The sequence below is a fragment of the Callithrix jacchus genome, chromosome 13, assembly GCF_049354715.1.
Source record: "Callithrix jacchus isolate 240 chromosome 13, calJac240_pri, whole genome shotgun sequence".
Classification (NCBI taxonomy): Eukaryota; Metazoa; Chordata; class Mammalia; order Primates; family Cebidae; genus Callithrix; species Callithrix jacchus.
The window spans coordinates 63,303,759-63,325,031 of record NC_133514.1 but is presented as its reverse complement, the minus strand read 5'-3'; the positions used below and the strand labels follow the sequence as shown (position 1 = coordinate 63,325,031).

Here is a 21,273-nt window from a genome sequence, read left to right as displayed (position 1 = left end):
TCCATCCAGGGACACATTTCAAGAATTAAAAGGCAGCAATAGAAACCCACCTAAATGTTAAGGTTTTTTTTTTAAAAAAAAACAGCTGCTAACCTACTGAAGAGTTGTAAGAATAGTAGGAAAACACCTGTCTTTTCCTCTCTTCTCTCTCTCCCTCTCTCTACACATACACACGTATATATATATATGCACAGACACTCACACACATATATATGTACTTCTTTTTTTCTGAACCATTTGAATAAAGTTGCAAATATTGTTGCCCAGGCTGGAGTGCAATGGTGTGATCTCGGCTCACTGCAACCTCTGCCTCCCGGGTTCAAGTGATTCTCCTGCATCAGCCTCCCAAGTAGCTAGGATTACAGGCATGCACCACCATGCCCAGTTAATTCTGTATTTTTAGTAGAGACAAGGTTTCTCCATGTTGGTCAGGCTGGTCTCGAACTCACGACCTCAGGTGATCCACTGCCTCGGCTTCTGCAAGTGCTGGGATTACAGACATGAGCCTCGGTGCCTGGCCTATAAAATATCATACAGCTCTTTTAACCCTAAATACATCAGTATATAGTTCTTGAAAACAAGGACTTCTAAAATATAACCATAGTACAATGATCACACTTAGAGAATACAACATTGACAGAATAGTCTTATCTAAAGGCTAGTCCATAATTAAATATCACCATTTTTTTCCCAATAATGTATTTTATTTTAGCCTAATCCATATCCCACCTGGGATCACATACTGCATTTAGTTGTCATGTCTCTGTAGTCTCTTCTCACCCGGAGCAATTTTCCTTCTTCGTTTGCAAATGTTATCAGCATTTTAAACAGTATAGACCAATTGATCTACACAGCATCCCTCAATTTGGCATTCCTTCATGATTAGATTCAGGTTATACATTTTTGGGCACAAACACTACACAAGTGTTTGTTTTATTATTAGGGTTGTTAACTTTTACCACTTGGGTAACTTAGTGTCCATTTGGTTTCTCCACTGGGAAGTTACCATTTCCTTTTCCAAGTAAGGAGGTTATTATTGTCCTAAAATTTGAGCATCTATTGACGACTCTTGCCTCAATTAATTGTAGCTATGACAGTTATGGTTATTTTTTGATGTTATCATTCCTTTCATATTTATTAGATTTAATCAGCTGTAATGGTGGGCTTGACCTTGTTGTTATCTCTTTTAAAAGTTTATTTTATTATTTTCATTTTTGAAAAGTACAGATGGGGGTCTCACTATGCTGCCCAGGCTGGTCTTGAACTCCTGGCCTTATGTGATCCTCCTGCTTCAGCCCCAAGGTGCTGGGATTATAGGCATGAACTACTGCACCCAGCCAATTGTTCATTATCTGAATGGATTCATGGATTTTATTCAATGGGTTATAAACCATTGCTATTATGTTTATTTTGATGCTGAAAGTCAGCCAGTGGGAACTTCTTCAAGGTGACATCTCTCTTTCTTTCTTTTTTTTTTTTTTTAGAGAACAGGGTTTCACCAACAGGGTTTCACCATGTTGGTCAGGCTGCTCTCGAACTCCCAACCTCAAGTGATCCGCCTGCCTCAGCCTCCCAAAGTGCTGGGATTACAGGCGTGAGCCACCGCGCCCGGCCTCAAGGTGACATCTTTCAAGGTAAGTTTAATATTCTCTGTATAAAGTAAAAGATGAAATCCTAGACACTATGGAAAGTACATTCTCTTGTGCCCTTCTCTGTGCATGGATGGGGAGACTGAGCCAAGTTGGGAAAAGACAAAACCCAGTATCATGGGACAAAGGTAAAGGTCAGGGTACTGAATTCATTTTACTGTGTTGGAATCCTTTCTCCAGAGCCTCACTCTTTCAAGCCTTGAATTTATAGTTCATTGGTTCAAATACCAAACTATGCACATAAAAGGTATGACGGCCTTCCCTTTCTTTTATTTGAGACAGAGTTTCACTCTTGTTGCGCAGGTACAATGGCGCAATCTCGGCTCACCACAACCTCTGTCTCCCAGGTTCAAGCAATTCTTCTGCCTCAGCCTTCCGAGTAGCTGGGATTACAGGCATGCACCACCACGCCCAGCTAATTTTGTCTCTTTAGTAGAGATGGGGTTTCTCCATGTTAGTTAGGCTGCTCTCGAGGTGATCCAGCCGCCTCAGCCTCCCAAAGTGCTAGGATTACAGGTGTGAGCCACCGCGCCCAGCTGGTCTTCCATCTTTTTAACTTTGCTCTTCTCACTGTTTTCTCTTTAATGACCTTCTCTTATATCTCTAATACTATTCACGTTATTTCTCCATAGAAAGATTGCTTATTCAGTACTTTATCCTCTAGACCACTTTCCAATCAGGGAGGAGGAGATGAGGTCCTTAGAGAAGAGAGAGCTCTCAGGGCCCAACTCTCAGCACCTCATCTCCGTAGTAGAACATTTTATTCAGCTAAATTCAGGCTTGAGTCATTTAGATCATCAGTCTTACATAAATGAGTTGTTTACCTCAAAATACTGATAATCTAAATGACTCAAGCCCAAATTTAGCTGAATAAAATGCTCTACTTTAAAATTATAAACCCATCTCTAGGCTGGGCATGGTGGCTCATGCTTGTAATCCCAGCACTTTGGGAGGCCAATGGGGGTGGATTGCTTGAGATTAGGAGTTCGAGACCAGCCTGGCCAACATGGCAAAACCCCATCTCTACTAAAATTACAAAAATTAGCCAGGTGTGGTAGTGCACGCCTGTAGTCTCAGCTACTTGGGAGGAGAATCACTTGAACCCAGGAGGTAGAGGTTGCAGTGAGCCGAGATTGTGCCACTGCACTCCGACCTGGGCAATAGATAAGACTCCATATCAAATAAATAAATAAACCAACCCATCTCTATTTTCATATTTGTTATACTCAAAGGACATCTCAGACCTTGGTAATATTACTTATATGAGCATTTTACAAAATAGGTCCCTTACCCATCTGAGCTGCCCATCACTCGCGAGCTGCCTATAGAAGCCTCTGAAGTCACCAACAATGTCCTTGAGGTCCTTGTTGAGCACATGGTGTGCGAGGGCATTCACAGCACAGACAACTATTTAAAAAGGATTGAACTCTTGTTTATGCTTTTATATTAGGTCAAGAAATTAAGGCATGTAAACATCACAAACATGAACATTTTATGAAAAAATTAAATCTAGGCCAGGCAGGGTGGCTGACCCCTGTAATCCCAGCACTCTGGGAGGCCAAGGCAGGTGAATCGTCTGAGGTCGGAAGTTCCAGATCAGCTTGGCCAACCTCGTCTCTACTGAAAATATAAAAATTACCAGGGCACAGTGGTGTACACCTGTAATCCCAGCTACTCAGGAGGCTAAGGCAGTTGAATCGCTTGAACCCAGGAGGCGGAGGTTGCAGTGAGCTGAGATCGTGCCACTGCACTCCAGCCTGGACAACAAGGTGAGACTTAGTCTCAGAGGCATATTCTTTTTAAAATGGCATCAAATATGTGCCTTCCTTTCCTTTTTCTTTTTCTTTTCTTTCTTCTTTTTGATAGGGTCTCGCTCTCAGTCTCAAAAGCATATTCTTTTTAAAATTGCATTGAATATGTGTCTTTCTCTTCTTTTCTTTTCTCTTCTTTCTTTTTTGACAGGGTCTCACTCTCATCCAGGCTGGATGGAGTGCAGTGGCACAACACAGCACACTGCAACCTTGTCCCAGGCTCAGGTGATCCTCCCAACCTCAGCTTCCTGGGATTGGCACATGCCACCACACCTGGTTAATTTTGGTATTTTTTGTAAAGACAGTTTTGACATGCTTCCCAGGCTGGTCTCAAATTCTTGGGATCAAGTGATCCACTCACCTTGGCCTCCCAAAGTTCTGGGATTACAGGCATGAGCAACTGTGCCTGGCCCCACACGTTTTCTGTGGTTGTCATAAGAAATATCACATAAGTAGAACAGCTGTTAATCCATAAACTGAGCTAAAGTTCCTGAGTAGAGAGCACATTGTGACTGGCTGTCAAGTGAAAAACAAAATCATACATTGACAAGTTTAAATAATGTTCCCAAATTATTTTCCTATTCACTTGGTAAAGTGTTTGGACAATCAGATTCAAAAGTAAACCACGCTAGTTCATGTTCCTAAGGAATAAGAAGGCTGACTTAATAGAATTTTTAAAAAGAGAAATGCCTTTTCATTATTGATAAGTATAGAAAATGCCTTGAATTCACAACTTAAACTATTAAAGATTAAATAAAATGAATTGGCAATTAGCATACTATTTGTATGTAAAATGTTAAAATACATGAAAACACTGTCTTTACAAACATTAAACTTCTTACTGTTGACTTTCTTATGATATACTACATTTTTTATAAGTAATTTGAAGGTTAACTTCAGTTTGGGTCAACATTACCATCAATTATTTATTTTTGATGCCTTTAATTATGATTATAATTTTTTTGAGACAGGGTCTCACTCTGTCACCTAGCCTGGAGTGCAGTGGTGTGATATTGGCTCACTGTAATCTTCACCTCCTGGGCTCAAGTGATCCTCTCACCTCAGCCTCCCGAGTAGCTGGGACCACAGGTTCGAGTCACTATGCCTGGCTAATTTCTTGTAGTTTTGGTAGAGATGGGGTTTCCCCATGCTTCCCAGGCTGGTCTCGAACTCCTGAGCTCAAGTGAGCCACCTGCTTTAGCCACCCAAAGTGCTGGGATTATAGGCATGAGACACTGATCCCAGTCCTTCACTGTAATCTTGAATGCCTAGCCTCAAGCAATCTTTTTGTCTCAGCCTCCTGAGTAGGTAGGACCTACAAGCAACACCACATCCAGCTTATTAAAAAAAAAATTTTTTTTTGAGGCAGAGTCTAGCTGTCACCAGGCTGCCGTGCAATGGCACCATCTGGGCTCACTGCAACCTCTGCCTTCTGGGTTCCAGCAGTTGTCCTGCCTCCAGAGTAACTGAGATTATAGGTGCCTGCCACCACACCTGGCTAATTTTTGTATTTTTAGTAGAGACAGGATTTTACCATGTTGGCCAGGCTGGTCTCGAACTCAGGTGATCCGCCTGCCTTAGCCTCCCACAGTGCTGGGATTACAGGCATGAGTCACCATGCCCAGCCATAATTTTTAATTTTTTTGTAGTGACAAGGTTTTGCTATGTTGCACAGGGAAGGGGGTGGGGAGGTTCTGGAACTCTGGGCTCAAGCAATCTTCTCACCTCGGCCTCCCAAAGTGTTGGGATTACAGGCAAAAGCCAACACGTCCCATGGTGTTTTACTTTAAAAGGCTTTCTTGGACCTGGCACTCACTCCTGTAGTGGCAGCCCTTTGGGAGGCTGAGGTGGGCGGATCACTTGAGCTCAGGAGTTCGAGATCAGCCTGGGCAGCATGGCAAGACACCATCTCTACAAAAAATACAAAAATTAGCCAGGTGTGGTAGTGCATGCCTGTGGTCCCAGCTACTTGGGAGGCTGAGGTGGGAGGATCATTTGAGCTCTCAAGGCAGAGGTTGCAGTGAGCTGAGATTGTGTCACTGCATTCTAGCCTGTGTGACAGAGCTGGACCCTGTCTCAAATAATGATAATAATAATAATAAAAGGCTTTCTTATGTTATTTAAGATGATGAATAAGTGAAGTAACCCTTTTGATCTTTTGTCAGTTCTAGGAAACATTTAGCCTATGTTGTGTAAATGGCCACAATAATTGAATCAAGCCATCAACTTAGCTTCAAAGAAAGGAATGTATTCCCAAACGTTTTGATAAACTTGTTTGGTGCTGCCATGGATTCAATAGTCAAAATTTTTCAGTCATTTAATAGGACAGTTATAGAGGTACAGTTTTACTGTTAATAAGATCCTGAAAAGGACGCTTTGAAAGTGATGCCCCAGGCCAAGTGCGGTGGCTCATGCCTGTAATCCCAGCACTTTGGGAGGCCGAGGGGAGTGAATCACCTGAGGTGAAGACTTTGAGACCAGCTTGGACAACATGACAAAACCCCATCTCTACTAAAAATAAAAAAATTAGCTGAGCGTGGTGGTGTGTGCCTGTAATCCCAACTACTTGAGAGGCTGAGGAAGAAGAATTGCTTGAAAACAGGAAGCGGAAGTTCCAGTGAGCCGAGACTGTGCCATTGCACTCCAGCTTGGACAACAAGAGCAAAACTCCATCTCAAAAAGGAAAGAAAGTGGTGCCCCAAGCTTTTTAGCACGTTACTAACTAAGGGTGAAATGGCTCTCAGATGATTGCATACTTGCGGTCAGATGTAGCATTTGGGGCTGAACTAGCCATGCCAGGCTCTCTAGGGCTTTTGTTAATGGTGTACACAATCATTCCAGTTCACATGTTCATTCCCTAGAAGGTTGATGCTCTTGAATTAAAAAAATCTGAAGTAAGTCAGTGACTCATAGTGAGGTATGTTACTATTGACACCAAACCACTGTCTCAGGGATTTGATTGCTGCTATAAATCACTGACTGAAGCCCACCTCTCGTTCATGGTACAATAGCAAATGCATTAACAAAAGCTAAGGATGATCTCATTTTTATGACTCTCAGAGATGCACAAGCATCACTTATATATTCATCTACAGTGCGTGGATTTTTCTTGCTCAACAGGAGACTAGAATTTGCTGCATTCAATAGAAATTTGGGTTGTGAGGCCAGGTGTGGTGGCTCACACCTGTAATCCCAGTACTTTGGAAGGCTGAGATGAGTGGATCACCTGAGGTCAGGAGTTCGAGACCAGCCTTGTCAACCTGGTGAAATCCCATCTCTACTAAAAATACAAAAATTTGCAGGCGTGGTGGCACATGCCTGGAATCCCAGCTACTTGGGAGGCTGAGGCAGGAGAATCACTTGAACCCGGGAGGCAGAGGTTGCAGTGAGCAAGCCAAGATCACGCCATCATACTTCAGTCCGGGTGACAAGAGCAAAACTCCATCTCAAAATAAGAAAAAAAAGAAATTTGGGTTGTGGCAGGAAATTCAGTTGAAAAGAAAAAAAGGGCCCTTGAAGGCAGCTTCTTGCTGACTAAACCCATGGGGTTCTCTTCCGTGACTCTATTTGTCCAGGGACTTCAATTCTCTGGAGCCTCTAGCACTGGAAGGACAGTGAGTAAAGTCTGTGGGTGACTTGTGGGTGTCTGAGTAGGAATGGTGTCACAAACTCTTAAAGCTGGGTTTTTAAAATTTTGTCTATTTAAAAATTCTTTCTTTGTTCGTCCTTTTATTTTTCTATATTTTAAAAAAACTTAGTCTACATTGTATATATTATTATATGTGTCCAAACCCACCGAATATACAACGAGTGCTCCTATTGTAAACTACAGACTTCGATCATGATGTGCAATGTAGGTTCATCGGTTGAAACAAACGGGCCACTCTGGGCGGAATTTTCATAATGAGGGAGGCTGTGCCTGTGTGGGGACAGGGGTATGTGGGAAATCTTTGAAACTTCCATTCAGTTTTGCTGTGAACCTGATACTACTCTAAAAATTACGTTATTAACAAAAAGGTCGGGCATGGTGGCTCATGCCTGTAATCCCAGCGCTTTGGGAGGCTGAGGCAGGTAGATCACCTGAGGTCAGGAGTTTGAGACCAACCTGGCCAACATGATGAAACCCCGTCTCTAAAAATACAAAAATTAGCTGGGTGTGATAGCATGTGCCTGTAATCCCAGCTACTCGGGAGGTCGAGGCAGGAGAATCACTTGAACCCAGGAGGCGGAGATCGCAGTGAGTCAAGATTGCACCACTGCACTTTAGCCTGGGCGACAGAGTGAGATTCTGTCTCAGAAAAAAAAAAAAGGACAGGCATAGTCATGGCTCATGCCTGCTGTAATCCCATCACTTTGGGAGGCCGAGGTGGGCAGATTGCTTGAGCTCAGGAGTTCAAGACCCATCTGGGCAAAAATGACAAAACCCTATCTGTACAAAAAATACAAAAATTGGCCCAGCATGGTGGCAGGCACCTGTAGTCCCAGCTACTTGGGAGGCTGAGGCAGGAGAATTGGTTGAACCTGTGAGGTGGAGGTTGCAGAGATCATGCCATGCACTCCAGCCTGGGCAACAAGAGTAAAACTCCATCTCAAAAAAAAAAAAATTTAAAGAAAAAAAAAAACCTAGGTCAGGTGTGGTGGCTCACGCCTGTAATCCCAGCACTTTGGGAGGCCAAGGTGGGCGAATCACCTGAGGTTAGGGGTTCGAGACCAGCCTAGCCAACATATAGTGAATGTCTCTACTAAATATATAAAAATTAGCTAGGCATGGTAGCACATGCCTATAGCCTCAGCTACTTGGGAAGCTGAGGCAGGAGAATCATTTGAACCCTGGAGGCAGAGGTTGCAGTGAGCCAAGACTGCACCACTGCACTCCAGTCTGGGCGACACAGCAAGACCATGTCTCAAATAAATTAATAAATAATAAAAATTTTAAAAACATAAAGAAAGAAGGATAAAAGTGAATATTAATTAAGCAAATTTAATAAAGACATGACTTTAAAAAAAATACCAAACCAAAAACTACATTGGTGTATCCTATACATACTACATTGGTATATTCTATACATTTGAAAAACAACCCTCCTTCTCTATCTCTCTCACACACAAGCACTCTCTTCACAGTAATAAAAGAAAACCCTATTTTTTAAAAAATCATAAACAGATGATGAGGTAAGTAAGCTGATAAAGGCTGCAGAAGAACCAGGATGAGCTAATATGAGAGCCGGGTACCACATTTTGTGAGACTGCAGTGAGTCACCGGAAATATGTAGCAAGGTTGAAGTTAAAACGGGTTCTGTCATGTTGTGGTCTGAAAAAGGCGGAAGCCAGAAACCTTAGCACAGAACAGCCATCACTTAAAGGGGAGAGATGGAAATTGATTTATCCCTGCCTGAGACATTAACTAAGTCAGCCGTGTGGAGCTAGGAATGGAGGCAGGGAGGGTGAGTGAAGGCCCTATGGTGAGCTCAGCACCCATCCTAGAAGAGGTTCTTCTTCTTCTTCTTCTTTTTTTTTTTTTTAAATGGAGTCTCACTCTGTCGCCAGGCTGGAGTGCAAATGGTGTGATCTTGGCTCACTGAAACCTCCACCTTCCGGGTTCAAGCTGTTCTCCTGCCTCAGCCTCCTGAGTAGCTGGGCTCATAGGCACCCACCACCATCTCCAGCTAATTTTTGTATTTTTAGTAGAGATGAGGTTTCTTTACCATGTTGGCCAGGCTTGTCTTGAACTCCTGACCTCAGGTGATCCACCTGCCTATGCCTCCCAAAGTTCTGGGATTACAAGGGTGAGCCACTGTGCCAGCCAGAAGAGCTTCTTATCTGTCTTGGTGCTCAGGGCCCCTCCACGTGTGCTGACTTGGGCAAGTCAGCAAAGTTTAAAGTCTTGGCTGTTAACAGAGAGTGGGTCCAATGGCCTAACATCTTGTAAGCTCGCTGAGTTTTATGCAACTTTTGGGGGCTGTGCTATAGGGTTTGCAGTATGGAGAAAGACAGCAGCTTCATAAAGTACTCAACTTACAAACAAGGGATAATCAATGTTGCAGAATAAGCAGAAATGCAGCTCACAGCTCCAGCTTAGTAAGTGGTTACTACTTTGGGGAAAACTTTAACAGTAAATTGTTTATTGAATGGGGAAAAGGGGCACTGACTCTCCTCTCTCTGCCTGGCAAATTCCTGTTTGCTCTTTGAGACTCACCTCAAAGCATTACTTCTGCTCTGAAACCTTCCCTGAGCCTTTTGGACAGAGTGAAGTTACCTACTGATATGGTTTAGATGTTCTGCCCAAATCTCATGTTGAAATATAATCCCAATATTAGAGGTGGGGCCTGGGGGTCGTGATTAGACCATGGGGATGGATTTTTCATGAATGGTTTAGCACCATCCCATTGGTACTGTCCTTGAGACAGTGAGTGAGTTCTTGTGAGGTCTGGGGCTTCAGTGTGTAGCCCCTCCCCACTCTCTTTCTCTTGTTCCTGCCTTCAACTTAGGATGTGCCTGCTCCCCCTTTGCCTTCCACCACGATTGTAAGTGTCCTGAAGCCTTCCTAGAAGCTAAGTAGCTGGCACCATGCTTTCTGTAAAACCTACAGAACTGTGAGCCAATCAAATCTCTTTTTCTTTATAAATCACCCAGTCTCAGGTACTCCTTTATAGCAACACAAGAACAGCCTGGGTTGACATGGTGGTTCGCACCTGTAATCCCAGCACTTTGGAAGGCTAAGGTTGGCAGATCATCTGAAGTCAGGAGTTGAAGACCAGCCTCGACAAACATGGTGAAACCTCATCTCTACTAAAAATACAAAAATTAGCTGGGCATGGTGGTGTACGCCTGTAATCCCAGCTACTTCGGAGGCTGCGGCACAAGAATCTCTTGAAGCCGGGAGGTGGAGGTTGTAGTGAGCCGAGATTGCACCACTGCACTCCAGGCTGGGCAACAGAATGAGACTCTTGTCTCCAAAAAGGAAAAAAAAAAAAAAAAAAAACAACCTAATATATCTTCTCTCTGTCTAACTTGCATGTACTTTTTAAAAATAGTAATTCTCAGACTGTGGTATGATCGTTACTTTTATGTCTACTTCCCCAATAAGTTTGTGTGCTCCTTGTATGTAGGATTCTATGTTATCTTTTTTTTTTTGAGATTGAGTCTTACTCTGTTGCCCAGGCTGGAGTGCAGTCATGCGATCTCAGCTCACTGCAAACTCTACCTCCAAGGTTCAAGCAATTCTCATGCCTCAGCCTTCTGAGTAGCTGGGATTACAGGCACACATCACCACACCCAGTTGATATCTGTATTTTTAGTAGAGACAGGGTTTCATTCACGTTGACCAGGCTGGTCTCAAACTCCTGGACTCAAGCGATCTACCCGCCTCAGCCTCCCAAAGTGCTGGGATTACAGGCGTGCACCACTGCACCTGACCTATCTCTTTTAAAAATTACTTCAGTGCTTGGCAGCATGCCTAATGCATGGCAGCATCGTCTAAGTCTGCAGAAGGACTGACTTGCTGGATGACTGGCCACCAGCCCTGCGAAGAGCAGAAACAGCAGCCACAAGGGCAGTGTCCACTGAAAGTTCAAGGAAGAGTCCCTTGCCATTCGCACATACACACACTCACAAACTCACACACTTCTTTTACATGCTTAACAATTTAAAATCTCTCAATGGGCCAAGATTTTTTTTCCTACAACTACTGAGAGCACTGATAGTGCAAATATCCATGGGAGAGGTAGATTACCACCAAAGTTAGAGAAATTCTTTCTCTCCTCCTTCCAGACCCTTACTCTTCAATCTATCATAATTTGGCTTCGGTCCCTAATAATCCATTGAAATTGATCTGGTGGAGGTCATTGTTTTGTGCTTCTTGATTCTGTACCATGTGCAGGTATTATGTATTCAAAAAGAGTTGCATTTTAAAGTTCTGTAGAGAAAGTGCTTTGGGCAGTCAGGCGGTTCTGCCATGACTTGCTGGGGAGCTGCCTGGGCCCCAGTTTTCTTCTCTGTAAAAAATGAGGTGACTCAAGATCACCACTGAGATCACATCAGCTCTGAGAAAAGTTATGTTCTGTGTCTTCTGTTTAAGAAAATAGAAAATAAAAATAAAAATAAAAGAATGACATATACATGGCTCAGTATGAATCTTAAGAATTTGTTCTCCCCAAAGGAGACCTCGAAATTGGGCAGGGCCAAAGCCCTTTTCTACCATGAAAATAGTGAACTTAAAACCAATTTGGTGTGAAATACTTTGAAAAGGCCAGGCACTGTGGTTCATGCCTGTAATCCCAGCACTTTGGGAGGCTGAGGCAGGTGGATCACCTGAGGTCAGGAGTTTGAGATCAGCCTGGTCAACGTGGTGAAACCCCATCTCTACTAAAAATACAAAAATTAGCCAGGCATGGTGGTGTGTGCCTGTAATCCCAGCTACTTGGGAGGCTGAGGCTGGAGAATCAAACCCGGGAGGCAGAAGTTGCAGTGAGCTGAGATCACGTCACTGTACTCCAGCTTGGGTGACAGAGCAAGACTCCATCTCAGAAAAAGAAAAAAAAAACTATATATATATATATAGATAGATATAGATATAGATATAGATATATCTATACATATTTTGAAAAGTGAATAGACTTGCTGTGCACATCTCAACAAGCCTTGCTATGGGACTCATGTCTGCTCCCTCTCATTGCCCTTGGTTACTTGTCCACTTCAGGTTGCCAAAGCTGGACAGTGGCCCCGTGTGAAAGGCAGGTAAAAAACATCCTTGTAGCTGTCATTTGACACAGAGAAACAGACTAAAAACCAAGTATTTTCTAGCAGGCTAGAGATGATTGCAAGGAGACAGGTCAAATCCTGCCATTTTAAAATTTCTCCCAGTGAAATAAATAACAAACCATGAAACACTGTTTTTACTCACTTTGAGCAGTGTAAATACAGAGAAAAACAAGGTCAATAACTGAATCTCAATGAAGATTCTAATGAATCTAAGAATCTAAATTAGAATCTCATCTGAAAATTAAGCATTCTGGAACCTTGAGAGAATCTTCAACTCACCAACTTCAGTGCCTTTTCCCAGAGTGAAGGTGATTCCACACCCCTTGAGTCCATCTTCTGCATCAGTTTCTATGACGACATAGGCAGCTGAGTAGTCAGGGTCCGTGTGCTGCAGGAGAGAAGTTCCCGACAGAAACAATGCCAGTGTGAGAAACCGAAAAGAACCATTGAGAATGACATCACATGAGGACAGACAATGCAGAAGGAAGGAACTGTTGCTATACCCCCCCAGAAAACAAAGGGCTCTGAATGGAGAAAAGGAATGTCCTCCTGAAAGATCCAAAGTGTTTCAACAAGCACAATTTATACTTTTTGTTTTCTTGAGATGGAGTTTTGCTCTGTCACCCAGGCAGGAGTGCAGTGGTGCAATCTTGGTTTACTGCAACCTCCAACTCCCAGGTTCAAGCGATTCTTCTGCCTCAGCCTCGGGTGTAGTTGGGATTACAGGCACGTGTCACCACAGCCAGCTGCTTTTTACATTTTTAGTAGAGATGGGGTTTCACCATGCTGGGCAGGCTGGTCTCGAACTCTGACCTTGTGATCCGCCTGCTTCAGCCTTCCTAAGTGTTGGGATTACAAGTGTGAGCCACCACACCTGGCTGCAATACATACATTTTTTATCACCCGTTTTCAATTAGGTCAAAAAGTGGGGCTCAATTTTACGTATTTATTTTTATTTTTTAATCAAAAAATGGAGATGGAGTTTTGCCATGTTGTCCAGGCTGGTCTCAAACTCCAGAGCTCTAGTGATCCACCCACCTAGGCCTCTTAAAGTGCTGGGATTACAGGCCAGAGCCATCACGCTTTGCAGGGGCTCAATTTTAAGTCAAGGAGCTTTCACTCGAAGTTATCTGTCAGCTCTCTGAACAAAGTTACATTCATAAGCAGCTTCAAATTGAATAAGCCAAAGGTTCAGAAAATTCTTGCATAAAATTGGGCTGATCTCACTTATAGCAGTTTATAGCAGGGCTGAAAATACACTGGCACAAGTTCAGACACCAAGGGGGAAAATGAAGAAGTAAAGCTTCGAGATGAATTCACTCATTTTTTGTTTTGTTCTATGTCATTCTAACTTTCTACTGTCAAATGGTATTTTGATAGCAAGTACATATTGACAAGTATATATTAACTGTTATGAAACTCAGCACCACTTATTGATACAGGACATGCATAACTTGTTTTAAAAAAACAAATATGTCTAGGCACGGTGGCTCATGCCTGTAATCCCAGCACTTTGGGAGGCTGAGGTAGGCAGGCACATCACTTGAGGTCAGGAGTTTGAGACCAGCCTGGCCAACATGGCGAAACCCCGTCCCTACTAAAAATACAAAAATTAGCTGGGCGTGGTGGTGGGTGCCTGTAATCCTAGCTACTCAGGAGGCTGAGGCAAGAGAATCACATGAACTTGGGACGTGGCAGTTGCAGTGAGGCAAGATCACACCACGGCACTCTAGCCCAGGTGACAGAGCAAGACTCCGTCTGAAAACAAAAAACAAAAAAAACTAAAAACCAAAAAACAAGTCTATCTGTAGAGATCTATCATATAAGTAGGCAGAAAAAGCCAACACAGAACAAAGTGAGAAGAACAAGCTTAGAGTTGACAGAGTTTGGATCTGTGTCTCAGCACAAATTTCATGTTGAAATGTAATCCCCAGTGTCAGAGGTAGGGCTTGGTGGGAGATGACTGGATCATGAGGGTGGATTTCTCATGAATCATTTAGCACTATCTCCTTGGTATTATCCTGGTGATAGTGAGTTCTGGTTGTTTAAAAGTGTGTGGCACCTCCCCCGACTTCTGCTTTCACCATGTGATGTGCCTGCTACCACTTTGCCTCCCACCATGATTGTAAGCTTCCTGAAGGCTCCCAGAAGCTAAGCAGATGTCAGCATCATGCTTCCTGTACAGCCCTGTGAAACTGTGAGCCAATTAAACATCTTTTCTTTATAAATTACACAGCTTCAGGTACTTCTTCACAGCAATGCAAGAATGGACTAATACAAGAGTACAAGGTTGCGTGCTGAAGTATGTTATAAGTAGTACAGAAGTTCAAGGCAGGGAGGAAGAGCAAAGAGGAAGTAGAACTTGAAGAAATTTCTGAGGGGGCAAAGAGGTAGACCAAAACATCCAGGCAAGAGAGAGCAACACGAAACCCAGAGGGTTTTGTGGGACAGAGAAAGAGAAGGCCTAGAAGGGCACTGGTTGGGAAGTGAACAAAGACGTCAAATCAGTGCTGTGGAGACAGACAATGGAGACCCCAAAAAGCCAGGGAGAAGATCTGGATGCCTTCATAAAGAATGAGGGATGCAATGCTGAAGAATTTTGCGTAAGGCTAAGATGATTTATTACTGTTGTTATTATTCTGTAATATTTATTGTGCCAGACACACTATTTTAAGAGTTCTATATGGTTAATTTAATCCTGTAACAGTATTATAAACTAGGTGCTCTTATCCCTATTAGAAAAGAGAAGTTTTAAAGAGGTTTAGTAATTTGCAGAAGGTCACACCACAAGTAAAATTATGTTTTATTATTATTATGAGACTGAGTCTCACTCTGTCCTCCAGGCTGGAGTGCAGTGGCATGATCTCAGCTCTCTGCAACCTTCGCCTCCTGAATTCAAGTGATTCTTCTGCCTCAGCCTTCCAAGTAGCTGGGATTCCAGGTACCTGCCACCATGCCTGGCTAATTTTTTTTTTTTTTTTTTTTTTTTTGTATTTTTAGTAGAGACAGGGTTTTGCTATGTTGGCCAGGCTGGTCTTGAACTTCTGACCTCAGGTGATCCACCTGCCTCAGCCTCCCAATGTGCTGGTATTACAGGCATGAGCCACTGCACCTGGCCACAAGTAAATTATGAAGGCAGATTTTAAATCCCTGTATTGGGGGTGTTGTGGCTCAGGAAACTGTAAGTGATGGATGGGAGCCCTGAGTCTGATGTCACAGCCCAGTGGCAGGAAATCAGTGTGATGCATTGCTGAGCACCAACTACATCTCAGAGCTGCTGTGGCTTCCTAGGGGGTTACAGATAGGAATGCTTTGAGAAGGTTACATTTGAGAAGACCTGATTATAGGATGGGCATGGTGGCTCATGCCTGTAATCCCAACGCTCTGGGAGGCCAAGACAGGAGGATTGCTTGAGCCCAGGAGCTCGAGACTAGCCTGGCAACAAGCGAGACCCCTATCTCTAAAATAAATAAATAAAAGACATGGTTACAAAAACTCTAATAATATAAGGGAGAAGATGCTAAGACCTGGAAGAGATGCAAACTATGAGCAATGGAAAGAACACTGTCAGCTGAATGTGCTGCTTTTTTTTTTTTTTTTTTTTTTTTGAGATGAAGTTTTGCTCTTGTTGCCTAGGCTGAAGTGCAATGGCATGATCTCGGCTCACCGAAACCTCTGCCTCCCAGCTTCAAGCGATTCTCCTGCCTCAACCTCCCGGGTAGCTGGAATTACAGGCACCCACCACCACATCCAGCTAATTTTGTATTTTTAGTAGAGACGGGGTTTCTCCACGTAGGTCAGGTTGATCTCAAACTCCCAATCTCAGGATATCCGCCCACCTTGGCCTCCCAAAGTGCTGGGATTACAGGCGTGAGCCACTGTGCCCTGCCTGAAGGTGCTTCTTGAAGCAGGAGAAGTCTTTATGATAAAACAGAATCTGAGCTGGCCAGTCGAGGAAGGGGAGCTTCTCAGCAGTGGGAAGGAGAGTGAAGGGTCTGGGAGGGAGGAATATCTAAGGTGAGGTAGCAGAAGCAATGCAGAAAGTAAAGGGGTCAGAAGAGGGAGAGACTGGAGTGTATTCAAGGGTTGGTGCCCATCCTGGGTTGGCCGAGCCACTGGAAGGAGTTGAGCGATGAGGCCAAGGAGGAGACTCCAAGAATTAAAGACCCATTGGCAGTTTCTGGGTTCCAAGAAGAGGAAGCAATGGGAAAAGGAAACCTTTCACTGAAGCCTCAGATGAGGGTCAACAGGATGAGATAAGCCAAAAGTGACTTGAAGCTTTTGAGTCCCTGTGACCAGCAGCATGAGCCAAGATGGGTCAGGAGGGAGGGGCAGCAGGGTATGGAAGATGACCTCTGATTTAGACAAACCATGTTTAGCATGAAGGTGAAAAACCCAACAGGAAGTATCCAGACCTATGAGTTAAGGAGGCAGATCCAGAAATGAGATCTGGGAGACTCTGGCATAAAGGGCTGCATGGAACCCAGAACCCTGAGAGGGTCTTTGAGGGAGTGTGTAGGGAGATGGGGAAGACACTGAGGCCTGAGCCACAGAGAGGGAAGAAGGGGCCAGTGGAGGAAGAAGGAGGGGTCAGAAAGGCAGGAGGCCATGCAGGGAGAGAGCCCACAAAGAGGAGGCGACTGACAGCGGAAAACACAGCAGAAACAGAAATAACAAGGGCAGCTCACAGCGAAGAAAAGAACAGAAGTAGATTTCAGATTAAGGAGGAAGTAAGCCTGGCGTGGTGGTTTATGCCTGTAATCCAGCACTTTGGGAGGCTGAGGCACCTGAGTTTAGGAATTCGAGAACAGCCTGGACAACATGGTGAAATCCCATCTCTACCAAAAATACAAAATTTAGCCAAGCATGATGGTGTATACCTGTAATCACAGCTACTCCAGGGGCTGAGGGACAAGATTTGTACCCAAGAGGCAGAGGTTGCAGTGAGCTGAGATCGCACCACTGCACTCCAGCCTAAGCAACAAGAGATATTCTTGTATGAAAAAAAAAAAAAATGGAGGAATCTTTAGCAGATTTAGAGGACAGTTTCATTGTTCTTTCTTGAAAATATCCTACTTGTGATCAGGGAGGCTCACTTTACTACTAAGTGCTGATGGTCCAGCATGCCTCCAGAACACGTGAAGCCATCCCCATGGTGAACTGCAAAGCAGCTCATCCTAGTAAGAAGGCACTTGAGAGTCAGTGCACAACATGCGCCCTTTCTCCCCAAGACAAACACTTAAGTATTTATGAATTTGCAATACAGGTGTTAAATAATGTCTCCTCACCCTGTGTTAGACACCACTCAGGACCAGAGGCAAATTCCATTTCTCAAATTATTCTACAGCAAACCAGGCTTGCTTTTGAAACAGGGTCTTGCTCTGTCGCCCAGGCTGGAGTACAGTGCCACAATCATAGCTCACTGAAGCCTCGACCTCCCAGGCCCAAGATATCCTCCCACCTCAGCCTCCTGAGTGTCTGGGACCACAGGTGCATGCAACTATACCCAGATAATTTTTGTATTTTTTTTTGTGGAGATAAGGTCTCATTATGTTGCTCAGGCTAGTCCTGAACTCCTGGGCTCAAGCAATCCACCTGCCTTGGCCTTCCAAAGTGCTGGGATTATAGGCTTGAACTACCACATTCAGCCAAACCAGGCTGTTTTACTTCTCAAGTTCAAAGTCAAGTCTAGATTAGGGGTTCCTCCTGCTTCAGTTTCCTCATAGTGAATAATAATTACAGCCAACCCCTCCTTTTTTTTCTTTGGAAACAGGATCTCACTCTGCCATCCAGTACCCAGGCTGGAGAGCAGTGGCACAATCATAGCTCACTGTAACCTCGAACTCCAGGGCTCAAGTGATCCTCCTGCCTCCACTTAGGATTACAGGTGTGAGCTCCCCATGCCTGGCCTATAACTAACTTTACTGAGGGCCTTCTATGAGCCAGGCTCTTTATAGGTATGTCATTTACATGTTTAAAGTGAATATTATTATATCCATTTTACAGATGAGAAAATCTAGGCTTAGAAAGATTGTGTGACTTACCCACAGCTGCTAAAGCCTCAGAGAGGCAAAGGCAGTTGCATGAGACCGAGTGTTTCAATTCTACAAGCCAGTAAAATTTCAAACATTTATTTTGAGTTCCATAAAGGATTGCCTACTGGGTATTTAAGTAATGTACCACATCATATAAGGAAGGACACATGAAGATTTTTAAAAGGAGGATGACAGCCTGGGCTATATGCTGAAACTCTTTCTCTACAAAAAATACAAAAAGTAGCTGGGTGTCATGGCACACACCTGTAGTCCCAGCTACTTGGGAGGTTAAGGTGGGAGGACTCCTTGAGCCAGGGAGGTCAAGGCTGCTGTGAGCCGTGATAGCACTACTGCACTCCAGCCTGGGCGACAGATAAGACAACCTGACTCAAAATAAATAAATAAAATAAAATAAAAAGTTTTGCCAGGCGCAGTGGCTCACGCCTGTAATCCCAGCACTTTCAGAGGCTGAGGCAGGCAGATCACCTGAGGTCAAGAGTTCCAGAGCAACCGGACCAACGTGGTGAAACCCTGTCCCTTAAAAAATAAATAAATGATCTGAGCAAAATTTAAGTTCTTTATTTTTTTTTAAAGTTTTAAAATGTAGGATGAACTTAATCTCAAAAAGGTCAATCTTTTGCATATAATAGCTTTATTTAACGAGAGGTCTATTGTTATAAAACATTTCAGGTATAAAAAGAGTACAGATAATGTAATGAACACCAGCTTGCCATCCACACAATTTAGTAAGTAAAACATTACAGCAGGAATTAGAGACCTCTTGGTCCCCTCCGTGACCCCATTTCCTTTCCTCCCTATCGGTAACCATTTTCCTAATATTGCTATTCCTCACTTCCCGTCATATTTTCACACATTCTCTACATACCCATACAATTCTGCTTTTCTAGCGTGGCCAATCTCATCAGTGGACCAAGATGGGCAGTGAGAACCCAGTGGGGAACAGGCGCCCTGAAGACCCTGCACAGAACTCCGTCCGCCACTGAATTTGGGAAACACCGTTCTAGACTGGGGAGAAGAGGGAAGGCCTCACATTCTAACATTCTCGGTAAGCAAAAAAGACCTTCGGTACTTAGGTAGGAGTCAAAGTCCCTGCCCTTTCTTTATTACATCTCTTAAGACTAACCGACATTCGCATCAATCCTTTCTAACCATCTTTGCTGGTAATTTCATGAGAGCGCCCTCTCATGTGACCCAGTTATCACGCGCTTGATTTCTCAACACGACCATGACACTTTCATTTCATAGAGGGTCACCACTCAAAACTCCCAGCCCCGGGCTTTCCATTCTCCTTCACCGTGAACCACCTCACGTTCAGGGTACAGAAGCCAGCGAGCGCTGTGATCTAAGGTTTCACTGGAGGGAACCCAACACAATCATTTTGCTGCTATTGCATTTCCAGCAAAATGTGAGTCGTAAACGTAAAACCAGGATATTCTAAGCACTAGCAAAGAGAAAACCCTGGAGAGTGGAAAGTTTCTGGATACTTAGACTATTGCTCCAAGAAATGAAAAGCGAGTGTCTCCCCCAGGCGCGCCTCCCACTTTACAGAAGCAATGGGTCCAAAGTCTGGAAGCTCCCGGGACCCGCCGGTCTGCAGTTGGCGGAGCGGGAGGGACTCGGGCCGCAGCCCGCGCTTACCATGGCGTCCGAGCCGTGGCCCCCGAGCGACGTGGGGAAGCGCACGTCCCGGACCGAGAGCCGGGAGATTCTGCCGCGTACCATGGCCTTGCGCCCCGAGGCCGCGCCACCCGTGCGGTCAGGACGCGTCGGGATCCAGTGTCCGCCGCGAGAGGGCGGAGGGCCGCGAGGCGGAGCATCGTCGGGCACAGAGCGCGCTCATTGGCCGCGCAGCCACACCGGTGAACTAGGCCCCACGGGAACTCCAGGCCCCACTCTGGCCTCCCGAGGGAGCGCCCAGCCTTTCGCCGTTTCCCTCCCAGCACCAGACAGAACTGCCCCACGCGGGTTCGCTAAGGGCAGCTGCGGACCCTGGGTCGGCAGGAGGCCTTGCGCCACGTCGGCGCCTCCGCGGGACCCTGCTCGGCCCGGATCGGAGGTCGGGAAGGAACTTGCCCAGGAGCGGCGCCCTAGAGGGAGAAGTCGAGTCTGAGCAAGTGCATTTGCCCAACAGCAGATTCCCGCCAGTGGCTCAGCTCAGGATCGGAGGCCGCAGGTTGCCGCCGGCGCACCCGGGAGAGCAGTGCGTTAGGAAATGCTAGGTGTCTTTCAGTGCCCACAGCCTCAGTTTGCCACCTGATAAATTAAGAGGCAGGTCATCATTTATTACACCCACACTGATGCAGAGTGCTTTAAGTACTTTACCCCAACCGGGCGCGGTGGCTCATGCCTGTAATCCCAGCACTTTGGGAGGTCGAGGCGGGCAGATCACCTGAGGTCAAGAGTTCCAGACCAGCCTGGCCAATATAATGAAACCCTGTCTCTACTAAAAATACAAAAATTAGCCAGGCTTGGTGGCACGCGCCTGTAATCCCAGCGACTTGGCAGGCTGAGGCAGGAGAATAGCTTGAACCCGGGAGGCAGAGGTTGCAGTGAGCTGAGATGGAGTCACTACACTCCAGCCTGGGCAACAAGAGGGCGACAGAGCAAAATAAAGAAATAACACACCTATCTTACTTCTTATGCCCCAACCCTGCAAGGTAGATGCCATTTAAATTCTATCGGTGAAAAAAATGGGAATTCAAAGAGATAAGTGATTTACCCAAGTCCACACAGCTAGTTAGGTTTCAGTGTCTTGGCTGCAATACCTGGGCTCCGTCATCTGGGTTGCAGGGATTCTTTAATTTTCAGGACTATAGGATGCCTGTGAGAAAATGGTGAAAACTATGGACACTCCCTTCCTCCACACCCTGCCCCGCCAAAAAAAAAAAAGTTTGTGCGCGCGCGCACGCACACACACACACACACACACACACGCTTTTTCATACCATTTTATGAAAAGCGGTGTGTGGTACAGTTCCTGCCTCTGGGAAATGCTTT

The 21,273-nt window shown here is 44.8% G+C and overlaps 1 protein-coding gene across 8 annotated transcripts in view; it reads right to left on the bottom strand.

Moving 5' to 3' along the window:
- ENOSF1 (enolase superfamily member 1) overlaps window positions 1–20,058 on the bottom strand; it is a 42,786-nt gene extending 22,728 nt beyond the window's left edge. For 6 of the 8 annotated variants that reach the window (XR_013525782.1, XM_002757107.6, XM_008979577.5 and 3 more), the window contains exons 1-3: window positions 19,915–20,058; window positions 12,500–12,608; window positions 2,941–3,056 (exon numbers count right to left, since the gene is read on the bottom strand). Coding sequence is in view for 7 of the 8 variants with exons in the window: in XM_002757107.6 (XP_002757153.1) it covers window positions 2,941–3,056; window positions 12,500–12,608; window positions 19,915–19,998 (309 nt within the window). In the remaining variant the exon portion in view is untranslated. The remainder of the gene's footprint in view (window positions 1–2,940; window positions 3,057–12,499; window positions 12,609–19,914) is intronic. The other 2 variants (XM_008979578.5, XM_078347844.1) reach the window with 1 other exon arrangement.
- Window positions 20,059–21,273: the final 1,215 nt, after the last annotated feature.